Source organism: Aplysia californica, unplaced genomic scaffold, assembly GCF_000002075.1.
Source record: "Aplysia californica isolate F4 #8 unplaced genomic scaffold, AplCal3.0 scaffold00086, whole genome shotgun sequence".
In the NCBI taxonomy this organism is placed as follows: Eukaryota; Metazoa; Mollusca; class Gastropoda; order Aplysiida; family Aplysiidae; genus Aplysia; species Aplysia californica.
In genome coordinates, this window is record NW_004797356.1 from 872,936 (window position 1) to 900,547 (window position 27,612).

General features: G+C 40.3%; 1 protein-coding gene across 1 annotated transcript; it reads right to left on the minus strand.

The window, feature by feature from the left end:
• Nucleotides 1-987: 987 nt before the first annotated feature.
• On the minus strand, nt 988-27,612 carry LOC101849832 (cullin-4A). Its single transcript, XM_013080449.2, has 22 exons — nt 27,222-27,612; nt 24,574-24,793; nt 23,230-23,299; nt 22,137-22,210; nt 20,838-21,000; nt 19,582-19,671; nt 18,790-18,872; nt 18,332-18,399; nt 17,355-17,473; nt 15,183-15,258; nt 14,336-14,464; nt 13,098-13,135; nt 11,973-12,039; nt 11,274-11,384; nt 10,493-10,578; nt 9,025-9,126; nt 8,294-8,413; nt 7,423-7,528; nt 6,990-7,063; nt 5,484-5,582; nt 4,374-4,526; nt 988-2,245 (listed from the first exon to the last, which is right to left on the minus strand). Exons 1-22 carry the CDS (start codon nt 27,499-27,501, stop codon nt 2,150-2,152), a joined length of 2,424 nt encoding a protein of 807 aa, XP_012935903.1. The 5' UTR covers nt 27,502-27,612; the 3' UTR covers nt 988-2,149.

The following is a 27,612-nucleotide window of genomic DNA, read 5'->3' on the forward strand; positions in this document are numbered from 1 at the left end:
TTCAAATGTAAAACAAACTCTCCTCTAACAGTCATCAAAATGTATACCTCAACAAGGCAGCAAACACTGTCTACTCACCGAGTGTTACCACAAGCAACACACCGCGAGAAACAGCATCCCCTTCTGCTTATAAATATTATACTTATTGTTCAAACAATCATCGACAAAAAGCAATAGAAAAAGTTACCCCTTCTCTTACGACATGGATAAAAATATAACAGCAAAACTTCGTCAACTGACCTCTGCCCTAACTTTATATCGGTCACCGTGGTTTTATGCACCCCGCATGATTTAGCAAAATTTGATCATTTTATTTTTCATAATTTCTGATTATTTTCCTTTATCATTATTTGTTTAAAAAAACAAAACAGAATCGCATAATTTCACATTAGAAGAGCTAGGGCCAAATCAAGACACGCAAAGTCTTCTAGTTCTAGACAGTGACAGTTCAATCTCAGTGATAGCTATCAGCAGCTAAAGAGTAGAGTAACTGCATTACAAAAAAACCCAACAAAAAACCAACCAAAAAAATAAATATTTTAGAGCTGGTAATAAATATATATAGAGTCTATGTATTATGATGCCGACAGCCTCTCGATAGTAGAAGAGGATTTAGAAAGAACGGTCTACAGTGTACTCTTCACAAGATTTTCCCACGTGACACTGAGCTTGTTGTGAGTAGTAGCACGTCCCTAAGGCTGAGAGGCCCACACAGCTGAACAGCTCTGTCACTTGTCATACCCCCCCCCCCTCCCATTTCTTCAATACAGAATCCCAGCACTGATCTCTCATATGGCCGCCTTTAGGGACAAGCGTGCTAACCCAGATTTCGGGGGTTTCCAGAAATCTTGATCTACACCAAAAGTGGGCATTGCCCTACCTTTAGGAGAAGTTTGGTTTCTTTGGAGTGTATATTTGTTTGGTTACAGAGAAAACTCTCCTTGTCTTTTAAAGAAACTGAACAAGGGGTAAATACTTTTCCTTCAATTTTATCAAAACGGCATTTTTCAGGACAGTCCCCTTGTGCTTTAAAGCAACCATATATATGATTAGAAAGTAACCCCAAGACTCCTAAACCACTGGCCTCTATCACCCAAAAATGAAAATAATGAAATAACTCAGACAACCCCCCCCCCCCAAAAAAAAACAAGCCAGGTGTCATCATCTGACAAATACACTATGCAGCTTGTAGAGTTTGGATGGAAAGGCAATTCATTTTAACAGGCTTTACATTTCTTTCAGGCTTATAAAAACAAATATGCACACAAACACAGATACAAACAAAACAGACCCAAAAACAAACCTGATGAAACTCTCACAATGCTCAGTCTACACAAAGATCTCGCCCACTTCATCAACTTTCAGCCTCCTTCACCCCACCTCCCCATATATAGCAAGAGTACAATTTTTACACCAACGAAAAAACAAACCAAACAAAGAAAGAAACTTGGAACAAACTAGATACCGAAACGCAGCCCCCCCCCCCAAACAAATTCGGCCAGGAGATGCAGCCCTCATCCAACTAGGCGTAGAGCTGCAGCACAAACTAACTCTGCGTCTGAACGCGGCGGCGCCAATAAACCAGACGTCATCGCGACAGCTGTTCAAATGTACTAGGCCCAAAATTTGGAACATCGTTTTCACTGCACTTAATCAATTCCTGCTACGAGTTGCATGTTCTCAAGAAATAATTTGCCAGAACGGTAATTCTTAAAGTGAAAAAAAAAAAAGCCAGCACAGACATAAATATAGATCTAGTAGGTACCAAGGTGCGGTACCGGCACAACAACAGTTGTAAGACATACCTTTTCTGTCTAGAGAAAAATTTTGCTTTCAGAGCTTAGGACATTTCAAAGGCTTGCGGACGATATGGAGACGAATTCCTCGATAATCTAGAAAGGTACTGAACTTCCGTTCCAACAGAGAGTACAGATGTTGCAGCCCAGCCCTGACAAACTGGACATCAAACCGCAGCCTCATTACACTAGATAGATTGAAACACAGCCCCAACAAACTAGAACAAAGAGATGCAGTCCTTCCCTCACAAATCAGAATTTCGAGATGCAGCTCTCGTCCGCCAAAACGAAATGTCGAGAGAGAGAGGTGCCTGCCGTGTCTGCGTGTCCGTGCGAATCCCAGCGCGCTGCCTCTAGGCCACGTAGTGGTACGTGTTGGGGTTGTCTTTGTCTCGCTCCATGTACTCTCGTTCGATCAGGGACTCGATCCTTTTCTTGAGGTCTGCCGACTGCCCAGACAAAGAGAAAAAATTTGTTTGAATGTTGGTGTTTAAGCCAATACCGACGCATTTTTAAAGTTCAAGTAAAGAGAAGCACATGAACACTATCATGGTCGTTTAGTGCTTGGAACAAAGTAAGACAGACAGACAGACAGACAGACAGACAGACAGACAGACAGACAGACAGACAGACAGAGAGAAACATGAGAGGGAAAACAATGTTGTAGTTGCTGCCACTACAGTAGCGCCTTCCAACCACCAGCAGCACAATTTCCATCACACAGGAGGCCAGCTACTTCTACTTTGACTGTTTGGGCCACCCTGGGTTGACAGGGATACAACATCTCTAAAGACAAAATACACAACCTTATCCGTATGCCCTGGGGTAATTTTGTACCCCCGGGGTTGTATTCTTCACATATACTTCTAGTCCGAAGATCTCTTTGAAACTTTAAGTATTTCTTAAAAATCATTTTGACAGACTGCTATGCAAAGTGTACGGATCGGATTAACGAGAAAACTTCCTCTTTGAACGTGGTGGCACAGAGTTCCCCACGTCATATGGATACGATAGTAAAACACGATGTACGGATTGGGTAAATTTTAAAAAATCTCCCTGCAAGGGAACTGAACTCATGTCTTTTGTGTACGACAGCAAAGCAATTAATCTCTACACCACAGATGCTGGTCTGAGAGCAAAAGGACGGTTTCTGTCAGTAAAATAAAGATAAATCAACACAAAAGAACAGGGAAAGAAACCAAGTAGGGTTTACCAGTTGCACCGTCCAGCCATCAGCGAGAGAGAGAAGGACACCATGGTGGAGAGTTGGCAGGAGGAAATAAAACTTGTCATAGATAAAGAGATAGATAGATAGATAGATAGATAGAGCCTATACCAATAGAAACTATATTATAACATATTTCCCGACACTAGCATAGGACACTGATAAGTCCTTTGTGACTTAGGTATGACAAATCATTTTAACTAGTTTTACCCTAAACATACAAAATGAATCCTGATCTGGGCTTGAGGAGAGGCAAGAAGAACATCAACTGCCAAAACCAAGTTTGGTTTCAGCAATCACGGATTTGAAAAAACATGCAAGACAAAACTTATTTATAACACCTTTCTAGTTAGGCTCACGGCAGAGTAAAAAGTGTCAATAGAAAAGAGCGTGTGCTGAGAGCCGGAGCAGGAAGGACTGTGAGAGTGTGGGATGTAGTGATGCTGAAAACCTGGCAATCAGTGAATCACTGCATCATGGACATCATGGACTAAGTATAGATTTTTTTCAAAATGCTAAATCACAGTACCAGTTTTTAATCAGCAACAAGCCATTATGATGCATAGGCATCCACCCTGCAACGCTCCTACATTGACTGAACTTTGATTACCCCAACAACCTCCGGCCGGTCCCTTACTCATGCCGTACTCACATGATGCGAAATTGCACAGGTTCACTGACCGGTCACGATGACGGGCCCGACAATCTAGAAATCGGAGGACGCTTGTTTTCTTTTTCTTACTTTTTTTGTCATTATAGTGACAGCAGTGAGAATATCGATTTAATTCGTAAGGCAACACTGAAACAAGAAGTCCTTTCAGGGAATCAGGCTTACTCTGCTCACCTCTCTAGCTTCAACGACACGAAGTCTGCTTCGACTATTAAGGCACCCCGGAAATAGCGGGTCTCAAGAGAGTGACAAACATACAAAAAAAGTAGAGGAAAAATGACAATAGTAAGGATTAGGAAAGAAAAAGCAGCAGTTCCCAGTTCAGGCACAGTTATGAGCATGACATTGATGAATCAGCTCATTTACAATTCTACTGTGCACAAGAACATGTTAATATCCCCCCTTTGGGAATGGCCAAAAGACACTTCAGTCAGTAGCACTGCCCCGCGGGGGGGGGGGGGGGAGGAAGAGAGAGAGAGAGAGAGAGAGAGAGAGAGAGAGAGAGAGAGAGAGAGAGAGAGAGAGAGAGAGAGAGAGAGAGAGAGAGAGAGAGAGAGAGAGAGCAATAGACGAAAAAAACCCAAAAAAACGCTGAGAGAACAAACAAACACATCAACCATCACCCCCCCCCCCCCCCCCCCCCCACGGACCAGAAAGACGAGGAAGGAAGAAAAGGACTGACCTTGACAGGAAACTTGAGCTGGTTGAAGAGCTCTGAGATGAGCAGGTTGTGGCTGAGGGTCTTGCGGGTTTTCATGATGCGCACCACGGCGGCGTCCACCTGGTACTGGCGGTCCTGGAACACGCGCTCCGTCGTGCTGGTGTTCTCCTCTTGCTGCAAACACAAACCACAGTCAGGGGAGTGGGAATTCTCATATATATATATAATAATAATGTATAACATTTATATAGCGCATTTCCAAAAGAGTAGCTAAATGCGTTTTACATTGGAATACCCATTTTCAAAACCTTTCTTACTACTTCCTTTCTTCTCATGCAATATATATCTATACACACACACGGACTATTTTCATTCAGACGTAGTCAAAGAACAGCTATAATTTTTAAAATAATTTTTTTTTTTTTTTTTTTAAATGCTAAAAGTGTCACGACGTGGTGGAATCAGGCGCTCTTCAATTTGTTGGCGTATGGAGTTATTGGTACCGTCTTAACTCTTTATCTCCAGCAAGCTGCTCGCAGTAGACACTGCTGTGCCAGTGAGTCGCTGACAGCGGCTCGGGCACATTCCTTTACCATGACTTCAACATCAAATTACTTTTCGGCAACTGCCGAAAACAGGTTTCTATTACCCGAAGTTCATTTATTAGATGAAGTACTATCACCCACAATTGTGAATAAAAGCAGCATTTCCCTATATATACCCTTTCTATCATGAACTAAGATTCAACATCATCCTACAAAGAACTAACCAAAAGACTAGAAAAACTCCCAACATTTTCCCTCTTATCAGTAAAGCTTGTCTTGATTTTACAAACGTAACGAGCGCTGAATAAAAGTTTTCGAGGATGAGTGAAGGGAAGGAGAGAGAGCGCTCCCTCGTAGTGGGTGAGACAAGAGGCAAGCAAGCAAGCAACTCACTGTTTTTTTAGTTTTAGTAAGTGTTTTACGGCACTTGCAACACAATAAGGTCATATAAGTGCCGAAGATTAGAGGCGTTACAAGAGAGTAATAAACACACAAAATAAAGGAGGAGAGATAAGGACGATAGATATTTGATAGAAATGAAGGAACCAACCACACCAGAGCACCCGCCAACCGCCCACTGACTCACCGTTTCTTTCATCTGAATCTGATTGATTTTGATCCTGTACAGCTTGTGTTTGAAGTCGTTGGCAAAGTGGAAGATATCTGTGTCGTTCACGTCTTTGCCCTACATGGACAACGAAAGAACATGCAAGATAGGCATTACAAAACTGTCAACGAAGCAGTCCTCACTATCAAGGTTCAAAAAGGAAAAAGGTAATAATAAATAACATTTGTATAGCGCATGTCCCCACTCGAAAGCAAGCTCTATGCGCTTAACACTATATTTTTACCCCAGCAGACCATAGAACACTCAGAAACATTCTCAGCTTCCCGGGAAGCATACAATGCAAGCAGCTGGTTAAGCGCTCAAACACTAACAAACTGACAAGATCTTTCACTATCTATGGCCGGGTACCCATTCCCACCTGGGTGAAGTGGGGAAAATTCCTGTAAAGTGCCTTTCCCAAGGACACAACTTCGGGCCCGTGGCTTGAACCCCGAACCCGCAACCTCACGATGACAAGTCCGGAAGCCTAACCACTAGGCCACCAACAATCTCACGATGACGAGTCCGGAAGCCTAACCACTAGGCCACCAACAATCTCACGATGATGAGTCCGGAAGCCTAACCACTAGGCCACCGACAACCTCACGATGACGAGTCCGGAAGCCTAACCACTAGGCCACCGACAACCTCACGATGACAAGTCCGGAAGCCTAACCACTAGGCCACCGACAACCTCACAATGACGAGTCCGGAAGCCTAACCACTAGACCACCGACAACCTCACGATGACGAGTCCGGAAGCCTAACCACCAGACCACCGACGTCACAGGTAAGTTTTGTAAAGGGGACAGAAATTGGATGAAAAGACAGTAAACATGCAATATCTGTGACAGATCGTTACCTTAGAACTACACAGTTCTATCCGACGTTTTAGACTGTTTAGAGTTCTTAAGACCATGATGTCCAAAACCAAATGTTCTATCTGCTCTATCAAAATCGTAAGATTATTTAGAGTTGTTATTAAGATATTAAAAAAAATTGCATTAAAAAAAATGCTTAACCATGTTGTGAAACTCTGTTGTCAAATTTCTCAAATCTAGTCACTGAGCAGAAAGAACTTTGAAATTCTAGGGTAGCCAGATGGCTCATTCTTGACAGGTCAATGACGAGACTTCTTTAACTCAAATTCTCAAAACCAAATGTTTTTACACTGATCCACATCCATTCTTCAACTGTTTTAAAATACAGTCAAACCTCGCCGAACAGGCACCCATCTAAGACAATCACCTACACAAATGACCACTTCTTACTTTGCATTTTGTAAAAACATATAATGTCTGTCCATGACTTCTACCTGTAAAAGACAACCTTCTTTTTCCATGATAACGGGTGGCCGCCTTGGACAATTTCAACTGTAGTAAAATTATATTAAGAAAGAGATTTTAGAACTTCAGAAGAAAGGAAAGTGAAAGACCAGCCAGCCCAGACAATTTATTGTGCAGACATCTACTGTTGTCTCCTTACCTTGGGAGTTTTGTAGATGACCCTGGCTTTGCCACAGGCCAGGGACTGCAGGGTTCTCTTCAGCTCGTTCGACTCTGTGGGGGAGGGAAACAAGGGGGACATCAGTCAGGCATGTATCTTTAGTGTAGTTGTAGTAGAGGTTTTATGAAGGAGGCGAGCGGTACAAGCGGAATTTTTAAAAATATATATATTTTTTTATAGTAGATATTTTACGGCGCTTACAACTGCATAAGGTCAAATGAGCGCCAGAAGATTAGAGGTGTTACAAGAGAGCAACGAACATAAAAAGGAAGAAGGGGAGATAAGGATGATTGATGTTTGATAGGAAAGAAGAAGCAAACCACACCAGAGCACCCGCCAACCACCCACAGAACAACTTGAACCCACGAGACGACAACAACAACACCAACGATCGCCATACATAATTTCTTACCAATCCCTGTGGCCGTCATGATGTCTGGGAAAGAAAACTCGTCCCCTTCGTTGAATAAGAGAAGACACAGCGTCTGCAACAGTGAGACCTGAATCTCCTTTTTCACCTGTGAAGAAGACCAAAAACACCAAAAGCATTACAAGTACACAAAGTGGTCTGTAAGCAAGCAATGCTACAAAGCAAGGGGGAAAAAAATATTTAAAAATCAGAGCACGGTATGGTAGAAGGACCTATAAGATATGCTTTAAAAAAAAATCTAATGTATGTGGGGTTTTTTTTTTTTAGCAAGAGTTTTACGGCACTTGCAACACAATAAGGTCTTATGAGCGCCGGAAGATTAGAGGTGTTACAAGAGAGTAACAAACATAAAAAAGAAGGAGGGGAGATAAAGACGATAGATGTTTGGTAGGAAAGAAGGAGCAAACCACACCAGAGCACCCGCCAACCACCCATGTAAGTGTTTTTATACCTCAATCGACATAATTCAGATCATTTAGGAACGGGGTTTCCAACCAGAGCAGAGAGAGATACAAGCTCCCAGCAGAAAGAGCAAGATACTAGATAGATAAAGTTTCTTCCCTCTTGGGAACTAAACTCAGGTCTCCTGCATGTGATAGAAAAGCTTGTTTGTTTTAGTAGAGGTTTTACGGCGCTCGCAAATGCATAAGGTCATATGAGCGTCAGAAGATTAAAGGTGTTACAAGAGAGTAACAAACATAAAAAAGAAGAAGGGGAGATAAGAACGATAGATGTTTGATAGGAAAGAAGGAGCAAACCACACCAGAGTACCTGCCGACCACCCATGACAAAAAAGCACCTAACTGCTACATGATCACAAAAGCCAGTAAGAGACGCTCTCATCACAGCATACCTTGAAATTGTCAAACTCTGCTTTGAGAACACAAAAGCCGAGGGTAGGCTGCCACTGGAGTTTGCGACCACTGTGTTTGCCGAGGTAAAACTTCTTGAACACATCCTGGTACCGCAACATCTGGCAAAAACAAAAAAATCCATTTATTTTCACCATCGTAATAATCTTTAGTTTTAGTAAGAGTTTTACAGCACTTGAAACACAATAAGGTCATATAAGTGCCGAAGACTAGAGGTGTTATAAGAGAGTAACAAACAAAAAAGGAGTGGGGGAGATAGAGATGATAGATTTTTTATAGGAACGACAAAAAAGCCATTCATAACTACACCAATAAGAACGACAAAAAAAAAAGTCATTCATAACCAAATCAATAAGAGAAATGACAAAAAAGCCCACCAATGTTTTAGTTTTAGTAGAGGTTTTACAGCCCTCGCAACTGCATAAGGTCACATGAGCACCAGAAGATTAGAGGTGTTACAAGAGAGTAACAAACATAAAAAAGAAGGAGGGGAGATAACGACGATAGATGTTTGATAGGAAAGAAGGAGCAAACCACACCAGAGCACCCGCCAACCATCCACATAAAAAAGAAGGAGAGGAGAAAAGAACGAAAGATGTTTGATAGAAATTAAGAAGCAAACCACACAAGAACACCCGCCGACCACCAACACCAGAGCAATAAGAACAGCGACACAACAACTGGTGCTCGGCAAAGAGCCAAGAGGCCGTACCTCTGAGGGTAGATGCACCTCCACCACGGGATAGGCCGGCCAGTAGCCCTGGGTCAGGATGTTCACCGTCAGGTCGATCGAGTCGTTGGCCGACTGGAGGCTCTGCGAGAAAACAAACAAACAAACACACTAATGACGCATCAGTACAACAGACTAAACACTTAACAATAATAATAATAATAATACATAACATTTATATAGCGCATTTCCAAAAAAAGTAGCTCAATGCGCTTTACATTGGAATACCCATTTTCAAAACGTTTCTTACTTCTTCCTTTCTTCTCATACAATATAAATTTATGCACACACACACACACACACTGACTATTTTCATTCAGATGTAGGCACAGAAAAACTATAATAAAAAATAGCGCAAAAGCTTACGAAGGATAGGCCTGTAGACACAACTTATCTCACTGGGAGAAAACAAACAAACCAACAAACAGAAGTGAGGCATCAGTACAACAGACTAAACACTTCAAGTTCTAGACACAACTTAGTTTTTAATTTTAGTAAGAGTTTTTGATTGATTAATTGACTGAATAGGTGTTTTACGGCACTTGCAACACAATAAGGTCATATAAGTGCCGAAGATTAGAGAGGTGTTACAAGAGAGTAACAAACATAAAATAGAAGGAGGGGAGATAAAGAAGATAGATTTTTTATAGGAAAGAAGGAGCAAACCACACCAGAGCACCCGCCAACCACCTACCCAAAAAACTTATCTCACTCCGATGAAACAAACCAACCAACAAACACACAAATGACGCATCAGAACAAACACACCCAACTCTTCAAGTTCTTAACCCAACTTATCTCACTCACTGCCAAATGACGAATGCCAGACGTTTTGCCGTCAATTTTAACAAAATCATTCTGACATTATTACTCACAACTCAACAATGAAACTTAGGAGCCCCCCCCCCCAAAAAAAAACATACAGCACAAAGCAAAAGAAATCTTTACGATAATATATTGAATGATTATTATTTTTTAATGACCTCTGGCAAATCAGGGTTACCAGCAGGCTCTGACAAAAAAGCCTGAAAATTTTTCAGTATAAACTTCGATGCGCGGCGCGCAATATTTCATTAAAAACACATAAGATAAGAGCATGTGCCAAAACATTTAATACATAGGTCTAGGCCTATTAGAAAAACCAAAATATTAAAAAATAGAACTGACCAATAATTGCATATTGATGTGTGTAATGTATGGGGGAAGGCGTTGCTGTAAAGAAATTACTTTCTCCTCTTGAAAGAGGTACCAGCCAGTTTGCACCCTTCCCTCTTTCAATACTAGGTACCTAATTTTTGTTTGTCTAGTCAGATTTTCAAAATACTAGACACCTATTCATTCGATTGTTTTTAAAAACGAATAATGCCCAGCCCCAACTGGAAATGCACAAGAGTTCAAGGACCCGTTCTGGTCTTCCTTCACAGCGAAACACATGTTCACTCAGACGTACCTGTTTGAATGCCAGACTGATGTCCTTCGAGAGCTCCATGTCCTTGAACATTCCCTCCAGTTTGCTCGTGAAGGCCGCGCCGCACTCTGCACACACAAAAATGAGACAATATCAAGACGGGAGCTCATCTCATTCACAAATCTACCGGAATAATTTACTTCTCAATAGGTTCTGCTGTACTGTCTGGATCTGAGGCCAAATGTGCTGAGTTCGTTAAGTAACAGCTTTATGACACTTGCTTTTGGTTTTAGTTTTAGTAGAGGTTTTACGGCACTCGCAGCTGCATAAGGTCATATGAGCACCAGAAGCTTAGAGGTGTTACAAGAGAGTAACAAACATAAAAAGAAGGAGGGGAGATAAGGTCGATAGATGTTTGATAGGAAAGAAGAAGAAAACCACACCAGAGCACCCACCAACCACCTACGATCAACTTCTGATATGTAGAAGGATTGCCACCTCACAGTCCTGCCACAAGGGGCCCAGATTATCCCAGTGGAGGGATAGAGGCTGGAGACACTGGTGGGGTTCCCTACTTTTTTCTACTAATCAGAAGGCGTCAATCTCATATAAATGGGCAAGGGATAAAAAACAAACAAAAAAATAGCAAAATTACAAGGCACTTTATGATGGGTGATTGAGTCTACCAGAATTTCTCTTTACTAAAAACTTTGAAGTCGATCCCTTGAAAATTACAAGGCACATTATGATGGGCTATTGCCCATCAAGAATTTCTCTCGCCTCAAAAACTCTTCAACAGTCTGGGCAGCTTCTCCACACTCACCTTGCTTCAGCTTGGACAGCATGGATTTCTCCGCATCCACGGATGCACTTTTCCCCACCAGGAGGCGTTTCGCTAAATCTTTCTTGTAGAACGCCTCGAACACGTCTTTGCCTGAAATGGATTTCCCAGAAGGTAGAGGTTTACTTTCTTTTTCCTTGAAAAATGGCCACACAAATGATTTTTAGTCAAACAGAGGCAAGCCCATTTCTGACCATTTATAGCCGTTATTATCCACCGTTTTGGGATCTAGGCAAAGGAAAAATCTTCCACATTGCTAACTATCATGTAAATATACCACAAATATGAAAAAAGAGAAGCTTTCATTTCCTTTTTTGACACCAGGATGTTCAATTACAGAAATGGACAATTGAGATAAACCAAAAAATTAATAAATGATCCCTCAAAAATAGGAAGACACAACAAGCAAATGATAAAACTACACAAACTAATATAAAACATGCAAGTCAAATTCACTTTGGAAAAAAACAAACAGAAAAAGCCACTACACTGACTATGCAAACATGAAGCCAAGCTGGGGGAGAAGAAAATCGACTCTCATAAAGGGAAAAGATTGACATATTACTTTCCCCAAATATAAATTGGGGCCATTCTTTCCATCATCTGAGCAAAAGAAAAAGGACAACAGCCCCTTGATTCATAACAAACAATTTAAAAAAAACAACAACATAAACCCCTTACCGTGTATAAACCTGAATATCACCAAGATCTTGTCTAGAAGTTTTTCCAGCTCTTCTTCTGTGGCTTCCTGATGACAGAGAAAATGGAAATAAAAAAAAGAAAACATAAGTCATAATTTCACGTTTTAATCTAAATGTTTCAAGCCCTCATCCACACAATTTAGATTATTCAGATGGTCGGCTTCTGACTCTCCTGCCAGGGCCATCCCGCGCCGAGAGGGATACATCCCAGCAGTTAACCCTTCCAGCCCCAGCCATTTTTGTGCACTCCCTAACCACAGTCGCAGCCAATACAGCGGAATTTCAGAGAAAGAGGCATGCATTCCAAAAAGTGATGAAGTATCTTTGTTTATGAGGTTTAGATAATAACATAATATAACAATGTTCAAAGGTAAATGAACAAATATTATGAAAATTAATGTTTAATTAGGTTAGCTAATTTCGAAAAATGTGCAAATTCGGTACCCCCTGAAACTCAGAATGTAAGCTCTTGGGATGGTTGGAGGTACAAGCGCTGCTGAAATTATACGCGCATGGGGCTGGAAGGGTTAATAATATAGAGTAGAGATACTCAATAAAAATGGTTTCCATATTTGAGTATAGTATTGAACTCGGGTCATCTGCTTGTGACAGCGAAGCAGCTAACACTTTCACTTCAAGCGGAGCAAAATCAAGCGATGAGTTGTTCTCAAGAAACTTTGAGAACAAATAACAGAAATGATAAAACATCAGGATGCTTAGTATAGGCTTATATAAACCTCCACTATTACACACAACTTAACCCTCTAGTTCCCACAAGTACTGGCATAAATTTGAAGATTCTGCACTGATGTTCTGAAAGCAATATATGAATCAAGCTGTCTGAGGTTAACTTGTTACTTTGGTAATACATGTATTTTGAATACCCCCCCCAAACCAAAAAACAAACAAACAAAATTTAAAAAACCTAAAAAACAAACAACCAAAACCCAAATAAAATAACAATGATTTTCTGACAAATGAACCAATGGGCACTAGAAGGTTGATGCCCAAAACTACATGAACATGTCACAAACAAAACAAGATCAACTTTATTATATTTTAAAAAAAATCTCAAAACAAATAGATAAAGAAAGAAAAAGCCTACCTTGTTGCCTGCTCTCAATTTGGAGTCCACATACTTTGCTGGAAAAAACAAACAAACCAAAAAAACATTGTAAAGAAGAAAACATTGTGCTCAGTCGGTACAGAGTTCAGTTTTAGTTTTAGTAAGAGTTTTACGGCACTTGCAACGCAATAAGGTCATATAAGTGCCGAAGATTAGAGGTGTTACAAGAGAGTAACAAACACAAAAAAGGAGGAGGAGAGATAAGGACGATAGATGTTTGATAGTAAAGAAGGAGCAAACCACACCAGAGCACCCGCCAACCACCCACGAGTTCAGAGTGACAGCAGGCACGTTTCCTCAGAGTTGGAAAGGTATTTGTTTCATGGTGCTAGCAACAGAGAATGTTCGCGAGTGGTCTAAGGTTTGCTGGGGTAAAAATAGTTGTAAAACCCATAGAACATACTGTTGAACATGGTTGTGCTCTATATCAATGCAGTTATTAGGATCATTACTACATGGTCAAGTAAAAGCGGCATTTCATCAGGAAAATAGTTATACAGCTAGGAAGAACACTGTATTAACCTCCAATGAATCATCAGCAGAAAAGAAGGGATTAGCTCCGACAAATAAGAAAAAACAAACACGCTACTAGCGTCCAATGGGGTTTAAAGAGTTACTGCACACATCCATCCAACACACCAGCCCATTAACATGAACACCTATCCATTCCTGCCAAAACAGGTTTCATTGTTCAAAGGAGAAGCCACAAGTTGTCTTAACCTTTTGACAAATACTGTCTGCTGCACATGCACTGCTCATCATTGGAGAAGTGGCCAACAAACTATTTTATCCATTCCTATGCACATACCCGTCTATCAATCATGGTCCAAGGAGATTTCAAGGAGAAATTTTTTTAATTCAAGGAGGCTAGGTCAAGAAATTCATGTCGAAAGTCTATATTTCCGATTGGCCTATACTTGTCCGAAAGGAATCGTAGTTTCGATTTTCTGACAAAAACTTTGTTCATGTCCGATCCAGCAAAATTCAAGGAGTTTTCAAGGAGGTTCCTCAAATTCAAGGAGTTTTCAAGGAGATTTTTACTTGAATGCAAATTCAAGGAGTTTTCAAGGAGGCCGCAGGAACCCTGATTATTGTACTCACTCACCGACTCATCAATTACGGGACTCACTCACCGACTCATCTATTACGGCACTCACTCACTGACCCATCTATTACGGGACTCACTCACCGACTCATCTATTACGGGACTCACTCACCTATGAGTTCTGCAGGCTTGTTCTGTCTCTGATTAATGAACGACTCAAAACTTTCCTTCATGGAATTCACAAATTTTTCGTTCTTCATAAAGCACTCAAATATCACGTTGTCAATCTTGTCTTTGAAATCTGAAAGAGAGAACGAAAACATTCTTTACGACCACGAACAGCACTATATAGATAGTGTATTGCACTCTCTCTTCACATCAAACTTTCGTAGACACCCTCCCTTTACCCACATAACATTCATATCAAAAGAATAGAAATGTAGCACATAGTTTTTAAAAATGGTCGCTTTTAAGGACAAGCGGGCTAACCCAGATTTCGGGGTTCCATAAATCTTGACCTACACCAAAGGTAGGCATTGCCCTACCTGTAGGAAGAAATTTGGTTTCATTGGTGTGTAGATCTATATTTGTTTGGTTATAGAGAAAACTCTCCTTGTCTTTTAAAGAGACTGAATAAGGAACCAAAAACTTTAGCTTCGATTTTCTCAAAACAACATTTATCGGGATGGCCCCCTTGTGCTTAAAAGCGACCAGGTATCCGACTACGCATTTTTGTCTTTATTGCCCCATACCAAAAGCACCAAGATCAAGATCAGAGCAACACTCTCACACTCAAACCATCACCTCCTAATGTAAAAAGTTTTAGTAAGAGTTTTACGGCACTTGCAACACAATAACGTCATATAAGTGCCGGAGATTAGAGGTGTTACAAGAGAGTAACAAACACAAAAAAGAAGGAGGGGAGATACAGAAGATAGATTTGTTATAGGAAAGAAGGAGAAAACCACACCAGAGCAACCGCCAACCACCCACTAATGTAAAAAGGATGAAAACCTCACCGAGCAATTGCTGAACCATGTCCTTGTCCTTCTCCACATCATTGCTTGGGTTGACCACGATCAGCCGGCCAGTTTTCTACAACAGAGATGCTTTAGTTTAATTTTAGTAGAGGTTTTACGGCACTCGCAACTGCATAAGGTCATATGAGCGCCAGAAGATTAGAGGTGTTACAAGAGAGTAACAAACATAAAAAAGAAAAAGGGGAGATAAGGACGATAGATGTATGATAGGAAAGAAGAAGCAAACCACACCGGAGCACCCGCCAACCACCCACAACAGAGATGCCATGGGACATTCAGTTCACTGAACAATGCAATCAGGCACAAACAGAAAAGGGGACACGAAGACGGTTCTAACTTTCTTTAGCAGAGGTTCAATTGAAAAGAGGAGCAAAGTAGACATTGGAAAACAAATTTGAATTCGAGCTCAGAGTTTCTCAAATAGGATGTTGCAACAAAAAAGTCATAAAAATGAACATAAAAGTTGCTAACCAAATGTTATCAAATAAATCTAATAAAACACTAACCATAACTAAGTGAAGCCGAGATGGGGACACGGTTTTTCAGTTTGGAGTTCGACTAAAGAGAAGCATATTATAATCACGTGGTTGCTGCCATTTAAAGCAGGGGGGAGAAAGGCAAAATAGACAGACAGGAACAGCGGAAGAAAAAAAAAAGAAGAAGGGAAAGGACACATACACCTTGACGAAATGAACATAATTCCGCATATTGAGTCAAAACCAAAAAAAATTACAATCCAAACAAAATCTTGTAACAATGTAATCTAAACTGCCTCTCAGATACCAGACTCCCCCCCCCCCCCACCCCTACACACACACACACCAGACACCTGTTCTGTTTCCTAAACACTAGAAGGCAGCAGAGAATTCTCCCATTTGGAATATTGAAAAAAAAAAAATCTTTGCTTCCCCAGCATACCGAGGGTCACCAAGTAAACTGTGGTAAGTCGTGTTTTTCAAATTTTACAGGAGATAAAAAAAAACCCAGACTCTCTTCAAGCGTTTTGGGTGAATAAACTTCATTTTCAAAAGGGAGCCTACAAATGCCATGACAGACATTAGGCTCCCTAATGAAAATGAAGTTTAACTTAGCAATGACAACGAAAAATTAAATTTTTATCCAAATTGCTTAATAATTGGCTTAAATGAAAATAGAGAAAATTCTAAGAACTATGGTTTTTAAATTTAAAAAATCCATTGATAAATAAAAAAGTTATTGGGATTTTTGTTTGCAAAATGTTGGAGGACCTTCATATAGGAAAAAATCGCCAAAATGTGGGACATGTCTTGATGTATTTTGAGGAAAAACTGTTCATAAGTCAGTAATGAATTGGAGCATATGAATGAAACTTGGCATCCTCATGTGATTTTTGGTGCAGAATCTAGTTCTGCTATCACTTTTTCGATGTCTTCATTACTTTAGATCTTAAAGACTGATATTTGCGTGAAATTTGTTGAATTGCGTGACATCGTTTTTACCGCAACGCGATCACTCCTTCTAAAACTCAGTAAAGCGCTATTGGGAAAACCCGAGATGAAGTCATCGGTGACCTATTTAGCTATAGGCAGCCAATCACATGCCGCCTAGCGATCACGCGCCTCTTGCATGCCGGCACCTCGCGTTTGGAATGCGTGATCTAATGTTTTATCAATAGATGGGTGGTAATTTTAAGTTGGTACGTAAAATGTACTAAACGCAGAGATTTGAAATTTTACAGCAATAAAGAAGACATGTGGGGCGCCTGTGTGGTCGGCGATCAACCCGCAGCTCCGCTTAGTTTTCGAACCGCAGAGTAAATTTGCACAAACACGGCAATATCTCCGGTTCTAGAAATCGTTCGGGATTGTACACTGGCATGTCGTTAGTTCAACCTTTCCTCTGATTGGTTGCTGAGTTTCATTTATTTTCGTCCACGAGTTTTCCCGTAACTAAACTTAGAAGAGAGTCACTTCTGATTCCGAGCGGCCCAAAAATTACCCCTCGCGCGGAGGCCGATTTCTGGCCCAAGGCGCAGCGGGCGATTGGCATTGCTGTTTAACTACCAAAAACACTTCAAGAAAATCCAATTTTTGTCTCTCCAGTAAAATCTGAAAAACATGACATACCAGTTTACTTGGCGGCCCTCGATACGATATACATTCTGTGACTTACTTTGATGTAGGCGGCAAACTCCAGCCTGAGCAGCTTGAGGCCGTCCTTGATGCGGTTGAACAAGTTGTAGAGCAGAGACAGGTCCGCCACGCGGTTCTCATCCAGCAGCTGATCCAAACCTGTCCATACGAACAATACGGATGGAGAGAAAAGAAAGTTTTAGTAGAGGTTTTATGGCGCTCGAAACTGCATAAGGTCATATGAGCGCCAGAAGATAAGAGGTGTTACAAGAGAGTAACAAATGTAAAAAAGAAGAAAGGGAGATAAGGACGATAGATGTTTGAAAGGAAAGAAGAAGCAAACCATACCAGAGCACCCGCCAACCACCCATCCCCAGTTTCTTTGGATTTTCCTCAAAAATATGATGACAGTGTTAAGGCCATTGACCCACATCACATCATATAAAACACTCATTTGTTAAATAAGGATAGAAAGAACAAAAAACAATTTCTCAAGGTTTAGTTCACTTGACTACAAAACAGCACATTGATCAGACAGATAAGTCAGGTGTTCAGAGAGAGCTGGGGACTAAAAACAGATGTACCAAAGCTGTAACTTTGTGCTGTTGAAGCTAGAGAGGTGAGCAGAGTAAGTCCGATTCCCTGTAAGTGTAAGGACTTGTCTGTTGACATCCACCCCTTGACGCTCATATGACCTTAAGCAGTTGTGAGTGCCTTAAAACCTCCACTAAAACAAAAGCTGTAAGACCAAAAACCAGCATCTTGAAAACCCCCTGCACCACTATCAACAACAGAAGTTGACTCATAAGGCACGGCCTCCGCTTTCCACATCCCATTTCAGTAACAGCTGCACCAGATACGGAAAGGAGCGGCATAAAGAATTCCCCAAATAACCCTAATCAAAGGACACCCAACACAATTTTTAAAAAATCCTATTCCTAAAGATGTATTCAAAAATCCTAAATGTGTCTAAATCCTGCACATCAGCCCCAGAAGCCAAACAGAGAATAGACTCACCCTTCTGTAGAATCTGTTTCATGTGATTCTCCAACAAATGTTTCTCAACACAGGAAATCAATGGTTTTCTGAGGATTTATAAGGAAATGAACTTTATGAAAGAAGGGCAGAACAGACAAATATCTCTACAGTAAAATAAAATTTATCTGGAAGATGTAACCAGACTCTTATACATGGATCATTTAAAACCATAACAAATTACACACACACACAGGTACACTCACTCACACACACACTCTCTCTCACACACAGAGGTACACTCACACACGCACACAGCTCCACAAAAATGTGTTTTCTCTCACAATGCTATGCTGCCAGTGCTAATCAGAAAAAAATTATTTCATTTTAGAGAGCCCACACATACACACACATTTCATTCTTATTTCGTCTCAGTAATTTTTCAAAATATCTACAACAACCGGCAGCACTTAAAAAAGCAATGTGTAGCCAGCACTTACTTTGTTGACTGATCCAGATAGAGTAAGAGGCGCTCGTTCTCCTCCGCCAGTCGCTTGTCCACGTGAAGGAGATATTCAGAAACCTGAACAGAAACGAAAAAAAAAAAAAAATAGAATCTTAGTGCAAATTGAATATTATCGGAAAGTACAGGAAACAAGGGGAACTGCAATCTCTCCGTGGGTTAACAAAACTGAGAGAGGCATAGATATGGGTTCTGGTATGCTAGCTTCTACTTCAAAATTATCATACAGACAGAAACTGAAATTAAAACTATTCTTTTGACTGACTTTCTTCTCACTTGGGTAGATCAAACTCAAAAGTACCATCTCTTCTTAAACATGACAGAGTTAATTGGGGTAAAAAAAAACTTGAGCCACTAAGAGAGATGTATACCAACTCCTTGCCATTCATTCAACATATTTTTCTCTCAAACGAAGAACTGAACTAACACCAAGATTAACTGCACATCATTTCCAACACTTCAGCATCACCATCAAAGATCAAACAATTCCCTTTTCTCTTGAAGCCTAACAAATTGTACCATGTTGGCACATCTTTACATAACTAACAAATAATAAATTGGCACCAAAATCAGTACACAGGGACAAACAATAAAAAAAACCCTACCACACCATAATTCTTTATCACAATGGGCGTGACATTTAAGCCTTCTTATTATATTAGTCTTGTACTCATCACAGATATATAGCAATTCCTTGACGTTCAACACACCTTACTCTTTTATCACATTACACTCGACGTGCAAGCTTTCTTCTCAGCCTTGTACTCACCTCCCTCTCCTGAACCAGCCTCTGTCCCTCCGCTGTGTACAACAACTCTGTGGCATCCAGGAATTTCTTCTCAAACGCTTTCTGATAGATCTGGAAGACAAAAAAAAAGCTACTGTGTTCATGGCTTATCATTTTAAGAAGCTGGTGGTGGGAAGGGGAAGGGGGAGGGGGAGAAAATTGGGGTTTATAAATTCTCAGAAGATCAAAGACGTTTTTCCAGTCCCCTGCTTATCAATTATCACTTGTAGTGCCCCGTATAACTTTACAAAAGGTGATTTTTTGGTCTTCTATTTTCAATTTCCCCCTCCTCCTTACTCATTTAATGACAGATAAAAGTGATGTTCCTATGCCCATGTCAAACACAATTGGGATCACACAGTGGACTGCTCTGACTCCAACTGTCATGGCCCACCTATTTGTAATAAAAAACAGCATCCCAGTATACAGACAGAGAAAACTACACAGAGGTGCGAAAATGGTAACGAAAAAAAAATAAATCCTGAATGTTTCACACCTCATTGAAATGTGTGTGTGTGTGTGAGAACTCAAAATTTGTGGATCCTATTGTCTGAAGCATGGGTACATCATGACTGTTTTAATAAAAAGTGCAGTAGCGGAAGTGCAGTTTCAGAAATCTGGATTTACCTGAACAGTTAGCACATACCAGTTTTCAAAATGAACATCCCTCCACAGGGATCGAACTCAGCTCTTTAGGAAAGATGCAAGGTACAGAGCCTGACCGCTTCACCACAGACCAGTGTTCCCCTTACTTTAAGTCAATCCCTCAAGTGCCAGATCTGCCACAGACATTGGCGATCAAGGTTCTTTGTTCATTCGTTTGCTCGGATACTTTAAAAAAAAAGGCTACATTATCCTGATCTTTCCCCATCACTCATCAGTTTAGACTCTCCGAGTAAGTTGCTCTGGGTCTACCCCTGCCTCTTTTACCATCAGTTTTTCCCAGTGACCACTAGATGTTCAAGGCCTTTATGTTTATCTAAGTGTCTCAAAAACCGCATCCGTCTCTTACTACAGATTATTTTTATCAGCAAGTGGCCCACGTGGGTTTTTTACTTTCCAGAAAAAGAAAATGGTTAGGCCCTACATACAGTCTTTAACACTTTGCCGTCACATCTTGCCGATCCGCGATGTTTGCCTCCCAGTTTCGTTGGCTTTTCCCCAATATGCCTTTGCCTTTGATGGCAAAGGTTTTTACTAATGAGCCTTGTGATGGCAAAGTGTTAAACTGTACTCACATTCAGGTCAGAGAGCATCCTCAGCAGACTCTTGAGCAGTTGTCTGTTGACCGCTTCGCCGTTGCGCTCCCGCTCGATTAGCTTGAGCAGGCCGTCCACCGTCCGGGTCTCCACGACCTTGTCGGAGACGATGTGCTGTCGGAACAGGTCGAGGCCCATGTCCCTGAGAGAGGTCAACACAAGGCACTAGGTCAACACAAGGAGCTAGGAGTATTTTTTATTTTTTTTAGCAGAGGTTTTACGGTGCTCGCAACTGCATAAGGTCATATCTGCACCAGAAGATTAGAGGTGTTACAGGAGAGTAACTAACATAAAAAAGAAAAAGGGAGACAAGGACGAAAGATGTTTGATAGGAACGAAGGATCAAACCACACCAGAGCCCCCGCCAACCACCCACACTATGAGTAGGAGGTCACCTCTATGTACATGTGGGATACCATGTGCTTACTTACAGCACTTATTTATATGACCCAACTTTATTGCAAGTGCTGTAAAACTCTTATTACGGCTAAAAATTACTTCCACGAGCACAAGATTTAAGTAACCACTTCACCTACCACCAAAGAAATTAGCTATTCCATTTTTACAAGTGACAAAACCAGCCACTTTTTATTTATTTACAAGACTTGAGACCAGCCACTTTCACAGGCATGAGGAAAAAATAATAAATCAAATACCTGCTGGTGACTTCAGTTATATCTAAGTTTGTGAGATATATACAGCCAACACCCCCCCCCCCTCCCTTCCAGGTTACTTCCATGCAAATAACATGATATTACATCAACAGGTAAACCTAACCATTACCCCTCTAAGTATGACCATTTCAAATTTCTCTCCAACAATATAGAAAATTACTCAGAACTCAATAAATAATAAATAAGCTCCAACCATTACTCCTACCACAACATAATCCTGGGCCAGTCAAGGGCAACACAGTTACTTCCTTGTACTTGTACATACTTTTCTTAGAGAGAGGTGTCTACCTTTACTCAATATAACAGATTTTCCAAATGAGAGAAAGTTTTAGTTTTAGTAACAGTTTTACGGCACTTGCAACACAATAAGGTCTTATAAGTGCCGAAGATTAGAGGTGTTACAAGATAGTAACAAACACAAAAAAGAAGGAGGGGAGATAAAGACGATAGACGTTTGATAGGAAAGAAGAAGCAAACCACACCAGATTACCCGCCAACCACCCACAAATGAGAGAAAGGAACCACCTCAAGCAGACAAAGTAAAAAATAACGCTCCGTAAAACAACGACACCTAAAGGTACAGATTTCTTTAGATAAATCTTACCATATAGACAGAATGGAGGAATTCTGTAACACATAGGTTCTGTCCAGGAACAAGAATATGCTTCTGATCATTATCTGAAAAGAGAAACCAAAAACGGAAGTTTAAGCAATGAAGGAAAACCATTAGGCAGGTATATTTCAAGCACTGAGTCATACAGCAATTAGACAACTAATTAAAACAAGATATTCATCAGAAAGAACAAGAAATCATAAAATGACAAAATGATGAAATAAATTTTCAAGGGATATGCTCAAATCTGGAAGAAAACTCTTAAGATTAAATTTCAACAGTGAAGCACCCCAAACATGACCCTAAACAAAATTACATGAAAAACAAAATAAATAAAAAGGCTTAATAAAACTATCCTTAGATGGACAAAGTTTTTCTAATTGGCAAACATGTAACATCCGACAAGCATTGAAAATCAACATCTTTCTCTCCCTTTCTCCTTAACCTGTATTCAGCAAGGTCCATCTCTACAATTCAAACACTTTTCTATATTTAAGACCAGAGATATATCTCACTTCGAACAAAGCTGAGGATTTTCAATTCAAATGTGAAGTCAGTCTTGTTGTATGGATGTGAGACATGGAACACATCACAGACTTGAATAAAGAGGATCCAGGTTTTCTTGAAAAAAGTGTCTAAGAAAGTTATTGAGGATCAGAGGGACAGACAGGGTCACAAACGAGGAAGTGTTCAGGAAAACAAGACAGATCCCAGTCAGAGATGAGGTAGGAAGATGGCAGTGGCGATGGATTGGACATACTTTCTGGAAGTCAGGCAGCTGCATTACAAAGAAAATTTTGGATTTGAATCCACTGGGTAAAAGATCAAGGGGAAGAAGGCACGGGACCCGGAGAAAAATCACAGAAACTGATGTACAGAAAGGTGGGAAGACATGGAATAACATCAAGAGGCTAGCCAAGGATAGAGAAATGTGGAAAGTGTTTGTCCGTGGCCTATACCCTGGTGCAGGGTGAAAAAGGCAATGATGATGATGATGAAGATGATGATGATGATGGATATATTTAAGCCAGCATCAATGAAATCAAGGCAGACTTAGAAGCATCAAACACACCAAACAACTCACCATTTGTCGACAATGATTCTGCCAGCAGTTGTCAATCAGTTTCAGAAACTGCTCATAGTCAAGAGTTTCAGTGAACAAAGTTAAGGAAATCACACCTTTAGAGGTAGAAGCAACAATCAACTCATCTACATTCAATGTCCTTCCACCATAAATGCAGAAACACTAAAAATGCATACCACAACATTCATACACATTGTTTCAGATTCATTCAGTTTTCAGCAATAAAAAGAACAGCCATTAAATTTTTTAAAAACAAAATAAAAGTTATCAATAAGCAATTTGTCAGCACCCTAAGGCTAAACAAAAGCAAATGTAATGCTGTGTTTAATGCTCCTTTAAACACTGTCAGGGAACAGAAAAGGTGAGACACCAGAATTTAACTCATATCTCCAGCACATTGAGGAAAAGTGGGTGAGGAACCTTGAAAACCCCAAACAACAAATGTAACAAAAGCCCACACTAGACTTGAACCAAAGTTTGTCTGCCCCATAGCCCACCATAATTATGAGATAGTTTTAGTAGAGGTTTTACGGCACTCGCAACTACATTAGGTCATAGGAGCGCCAGAAGATTAGAGGGGTTATAAGAGAGTAACAAACAAAAAAACAAGGGGAGATAAGGATGATAGAATAGATGTTTGATAGGAAAGAAGAAGCAAACTAAAAAAGAGCACCCGCCAAAAACCCACAATTATGAGATAATCTTGCTAAGAAAGAATCAGAAAAGATAACTACGCCAAGGTTGTAGAAAGTCCTCACTTAACAGAAGACCTGTTTTCATCTGCACAGGTCAAATACATCAAGTAGGTGCATTACAAATATATTTATGAAAATCAACAGTACAGCTTAATCCACCTGCCAAAAAAAAACCAACCCTCTCTGGTTAGTGTTGTATCTAAAAAACAGATTCTGTCCCCTTATCTATTTTCATTTACAAAAATATCTTGTAAATGATTTGTTTGCCTTACGTTAAATGAATGCATAAAGTCTAATCTTTTCACTACATATAACTGAGTTTATTTTTTGTTTTAGTAAAGGTTTTACGGCGCTCGCAACTGCATAAGGTCATTTGAGTTCCAGAAGATTAGAGGTGTTACAAGAGAGTAACAAACATCAAAAAGAAGGAGGGGAGATAAGGACGATAGATGTTTTATAGGAAAGAAGAAGCAAACCACACCAGAGTACCCACCAACCACCCACATAGCTGACAGTGTAAGCTCACTAGATAAAAGATTCACAGTAGTAAGTAAAAAATACTATTAATATTTCTCCACCTTTCAACAGTAACCACAGCTCACACACTTGACAAACACAAGCTGTATGTTAGCACTCAACAAAAGGATATGCCAGGAACTGTCTGAGGTTGGCCATGACGTGCTTCTCGCAGCGCGTCATCAGCTGCTTGTAGAGCCCGGTGGCCATCTTGTAGGTGCACATGTTCTCCACCGCCTGGTACAGCTCCTCCAGAGAGTACCGGATGGAGCAGCTGCTGTGGATGGCGTCCACCGCACCTTCCAGCTTCTCCCACGTCACCTCCTGGAAGTTCGCCGGCATCGACGGCTTTTCTGGGGAAACAACAACACAGGGGACCATTGACAGCACTGACTGAGATTAGTTTTAGTAGAAGTTTTACGACGCTCGCAACTGCATAAAAGGTCATTTGAGCGTCAGAAGATTAGAGGTGTTACAAGAGAGTAACAAACATAAAAAAGAAAAAAGGGGAGATAAGGACCAAAGATGTTTGATAGGAAAGAAGAAGCAAACCACACCCGAGCACCCCCTAACGACCCACACAACACTGACTGATTCACGTTTTCACTTTGATTATTTTTATATAAACAGTCGAACCTGCTCTGATGGCAACCTGCTGTTATAAAACAATCACCTGTACAAACAACAACCACTTCCCACTTACCCCCCTGCATATTTTTTTACATTATATATCATTTAATGACACTCTGTAAGAGGTCCACCTGTCTAAGATAACCACTTTTCTCCTCGACAATGGGTGGCCGTCTCAGACAACTTCCACTGGATTTAAGTCTTTTAAACTAAAGAGAAGTTGATCAAGCAGATTTTATAATGATCCCGTAAGTTGCAGCAGGCATACAAAAATCAAGAAAGAAAGTGCTACAGGCACCTTTAAACCACCAATAGATCATGCAGAAAGCAGGATCTTACTTTAGTTTTAGAGGAGGTTTAGCGGCGCTCGCAACTAAAGCAGGATTTTAGAGAAAGAGACAAAGGTGGATTTTCATATAACAGGCCCACCTTAACATAAGGGCTAGTAGCATTAGAGATGGGAAAAAAAGAGCTGAGGTATAGAAATTCTAAAATGTGTTACGACGCATTGGAATCAGGTGCTTGTCAATTTTTAGGCATGTGAAGTTATTGGTATCATCTGAAAGCTGATTTATTTGCCTTGCTTCCAATGAAATAAATATATCCATATTGAATGGAACTCGAAGGAAGTGAGGTCGCCTGGTTTCAGTGGTTAAATTAAATTACAAGAAAGTTTGGTAACTCCAATAGCTAAAGAGTCCTTGAAAACAGAAAAATGACATGGTTGTGTCTTAAACTCAATGTTTTTCACTAAGACTCACAAGACGGAAATGTGTTTTTATATTGACATTCATAAAAGAGGCACAAAAGAATTAAAAATTGATAAAAATGTCCAAACTGGGAGAAAAATGCCTGTTTCTCCGATTTCTGTATTTAGACGAGTGCCTGAGTTCACCATGCTGAATCACAAATGGATTGAAAGAATATCATTACAATCACAATAATATAGGCCTACTAATGTTATCAACAAACAAGCTTTTAATAAAATTATTAATGATAATTAACATTCTCATCCATAATATTATGTGAAGCAGCATGGTGAAATCAGGCAATTGTCAAAATAACAAAAAAATCAAAGAAACTGGCATTTTTCCGTCAGTTTTGAAATGTTAATCTAGCTTTTAAAACCTCTTAATGTTATATAAAACACATTTCCATTTGAATTTTACTGAAAAACATTGATGAAAAGCACAAAATATGCCATTTTTCAATTTTTAAAGACTATTTAGCTATTAGAGACACCAAACTTTGGCGGCCATTTTCTCGCCTGATTCCACTGCGTCGTGACACACATAGACCAAGATTTCTAGATCTATGTGACTGTGAGAGCAAGCATACCATAGCATTATTATGGCATGGTTATGTATGTGCGCACAGAGGTGTGTGGAGAAGATGTGTGAGAGAGTGTGTGTGCATGGGTGAACACATTCGCGTGTACTGTGTAGTATACATGCATGCATGTGTGTGTGTATGCTGTGGTGAAACACCAAACCAGAGTGCAAGGATCTGGACAATAGAGATTTATCTTATTTTAAACAACTCGATCGCAGAAAAACAGTTAAGATTAAATATCATTTAAAAAATTATCAAAGCTAAGCAGTTTTACAGAGAGAACAACATGCAAAATGTGTGTTTTCATAACAATGTCAATGAGTCAGCATTACATGAAGTATGAATGAAGCATGAAGTAGACAAAAAAGCCAGGGATACAGCGTCATAGATAGATTAGATCTAGATCTAGATCTAGGTGACAAACAAAAGCCCTAAAATATGATCGAACCGTAGTTTTTTAAAAGGCATTCATTTAAAAGAGAAAAATTTATTCAGACTCGGACATCAACACTCTCTACTAACACCTGAGACCAGGGCCTTAGCCTTAGCCTTAGCCTTAGAGCCTTAGTTCAAGGAAAATTCGAAAAGAAGAAAACAATAGATTTCTTAACAAATTAAACAAAACAGCTAGAATACCTCAGCATAATCTTCCCAATTCTTTTTATTCACAAAACAAATCCCAAAGAAGGAGCTTCGGGGCCTACTTTAGCAGGAAAGGCTGAGCGGACCCACACAAAAAACAACATGGTCTTTCTTTATGAAAACAACACTCACTCACTGGGCACTGGTTCCTCTGATTTAGAATTTAGCGATACGTACCTTTGAAGTTTTTTATCACCAACTTCTTGGCAGTCCCAGGTTTGTTGGCAGTGCCAACAGGCTGTGTGTGTTGTTTGCTCATACCGTTTGAGGAGTTAAGGGCCGAAAAGTTTGCTTTTCGTTGAGGTTCTGCCATCGCCAGTTTCAGCAAGTTTTCTGCTGCTTCTTCGACATCAGATTCGCGCGGTTTCTTGCTTTGCTCTTCTGAAAAGCGAGACTTTTTCACTTCAGAGCTATTTTCACTGGAGAGGCTACGTTTCTTGGGATTTGAGAGAGGCATTCATGCTTGATATTGGCCAAAGTAGGCCACCAAATAAAACAGAACAGGTATTTTCCCTAATGTTTTGCTCCAGCTGTAAGGGCAAAATGGCCGATTCTCGTTGTTGAGCGA

Excerpts from the sequence above, each read along its gene's own strand:
- LOC101849832 (XM_013080449.2), bottom strand. The coding sequence starts at position 27,501 with ATGCCTCTCTCAAATCCCAAGAAACGTAGCCTCTCCAGTGAAAATAGC. Across the intron at positions 18,873-19,581 it reads GGCTGGTTCAGGAGAGGGAG|GTTTCTGAATATCTCCTTCA; the intron begins GTGAGTACAAGG and ends GTTTCTGTTCAG. Across the intron at positions 8,414-9,024 it reads AGGTGCATCTACCCTCAGAG|ATGTTGCGGTACCAGGATGT; the intron begins GTACGGCCTCTT and ends TGTTTTTGCCAG.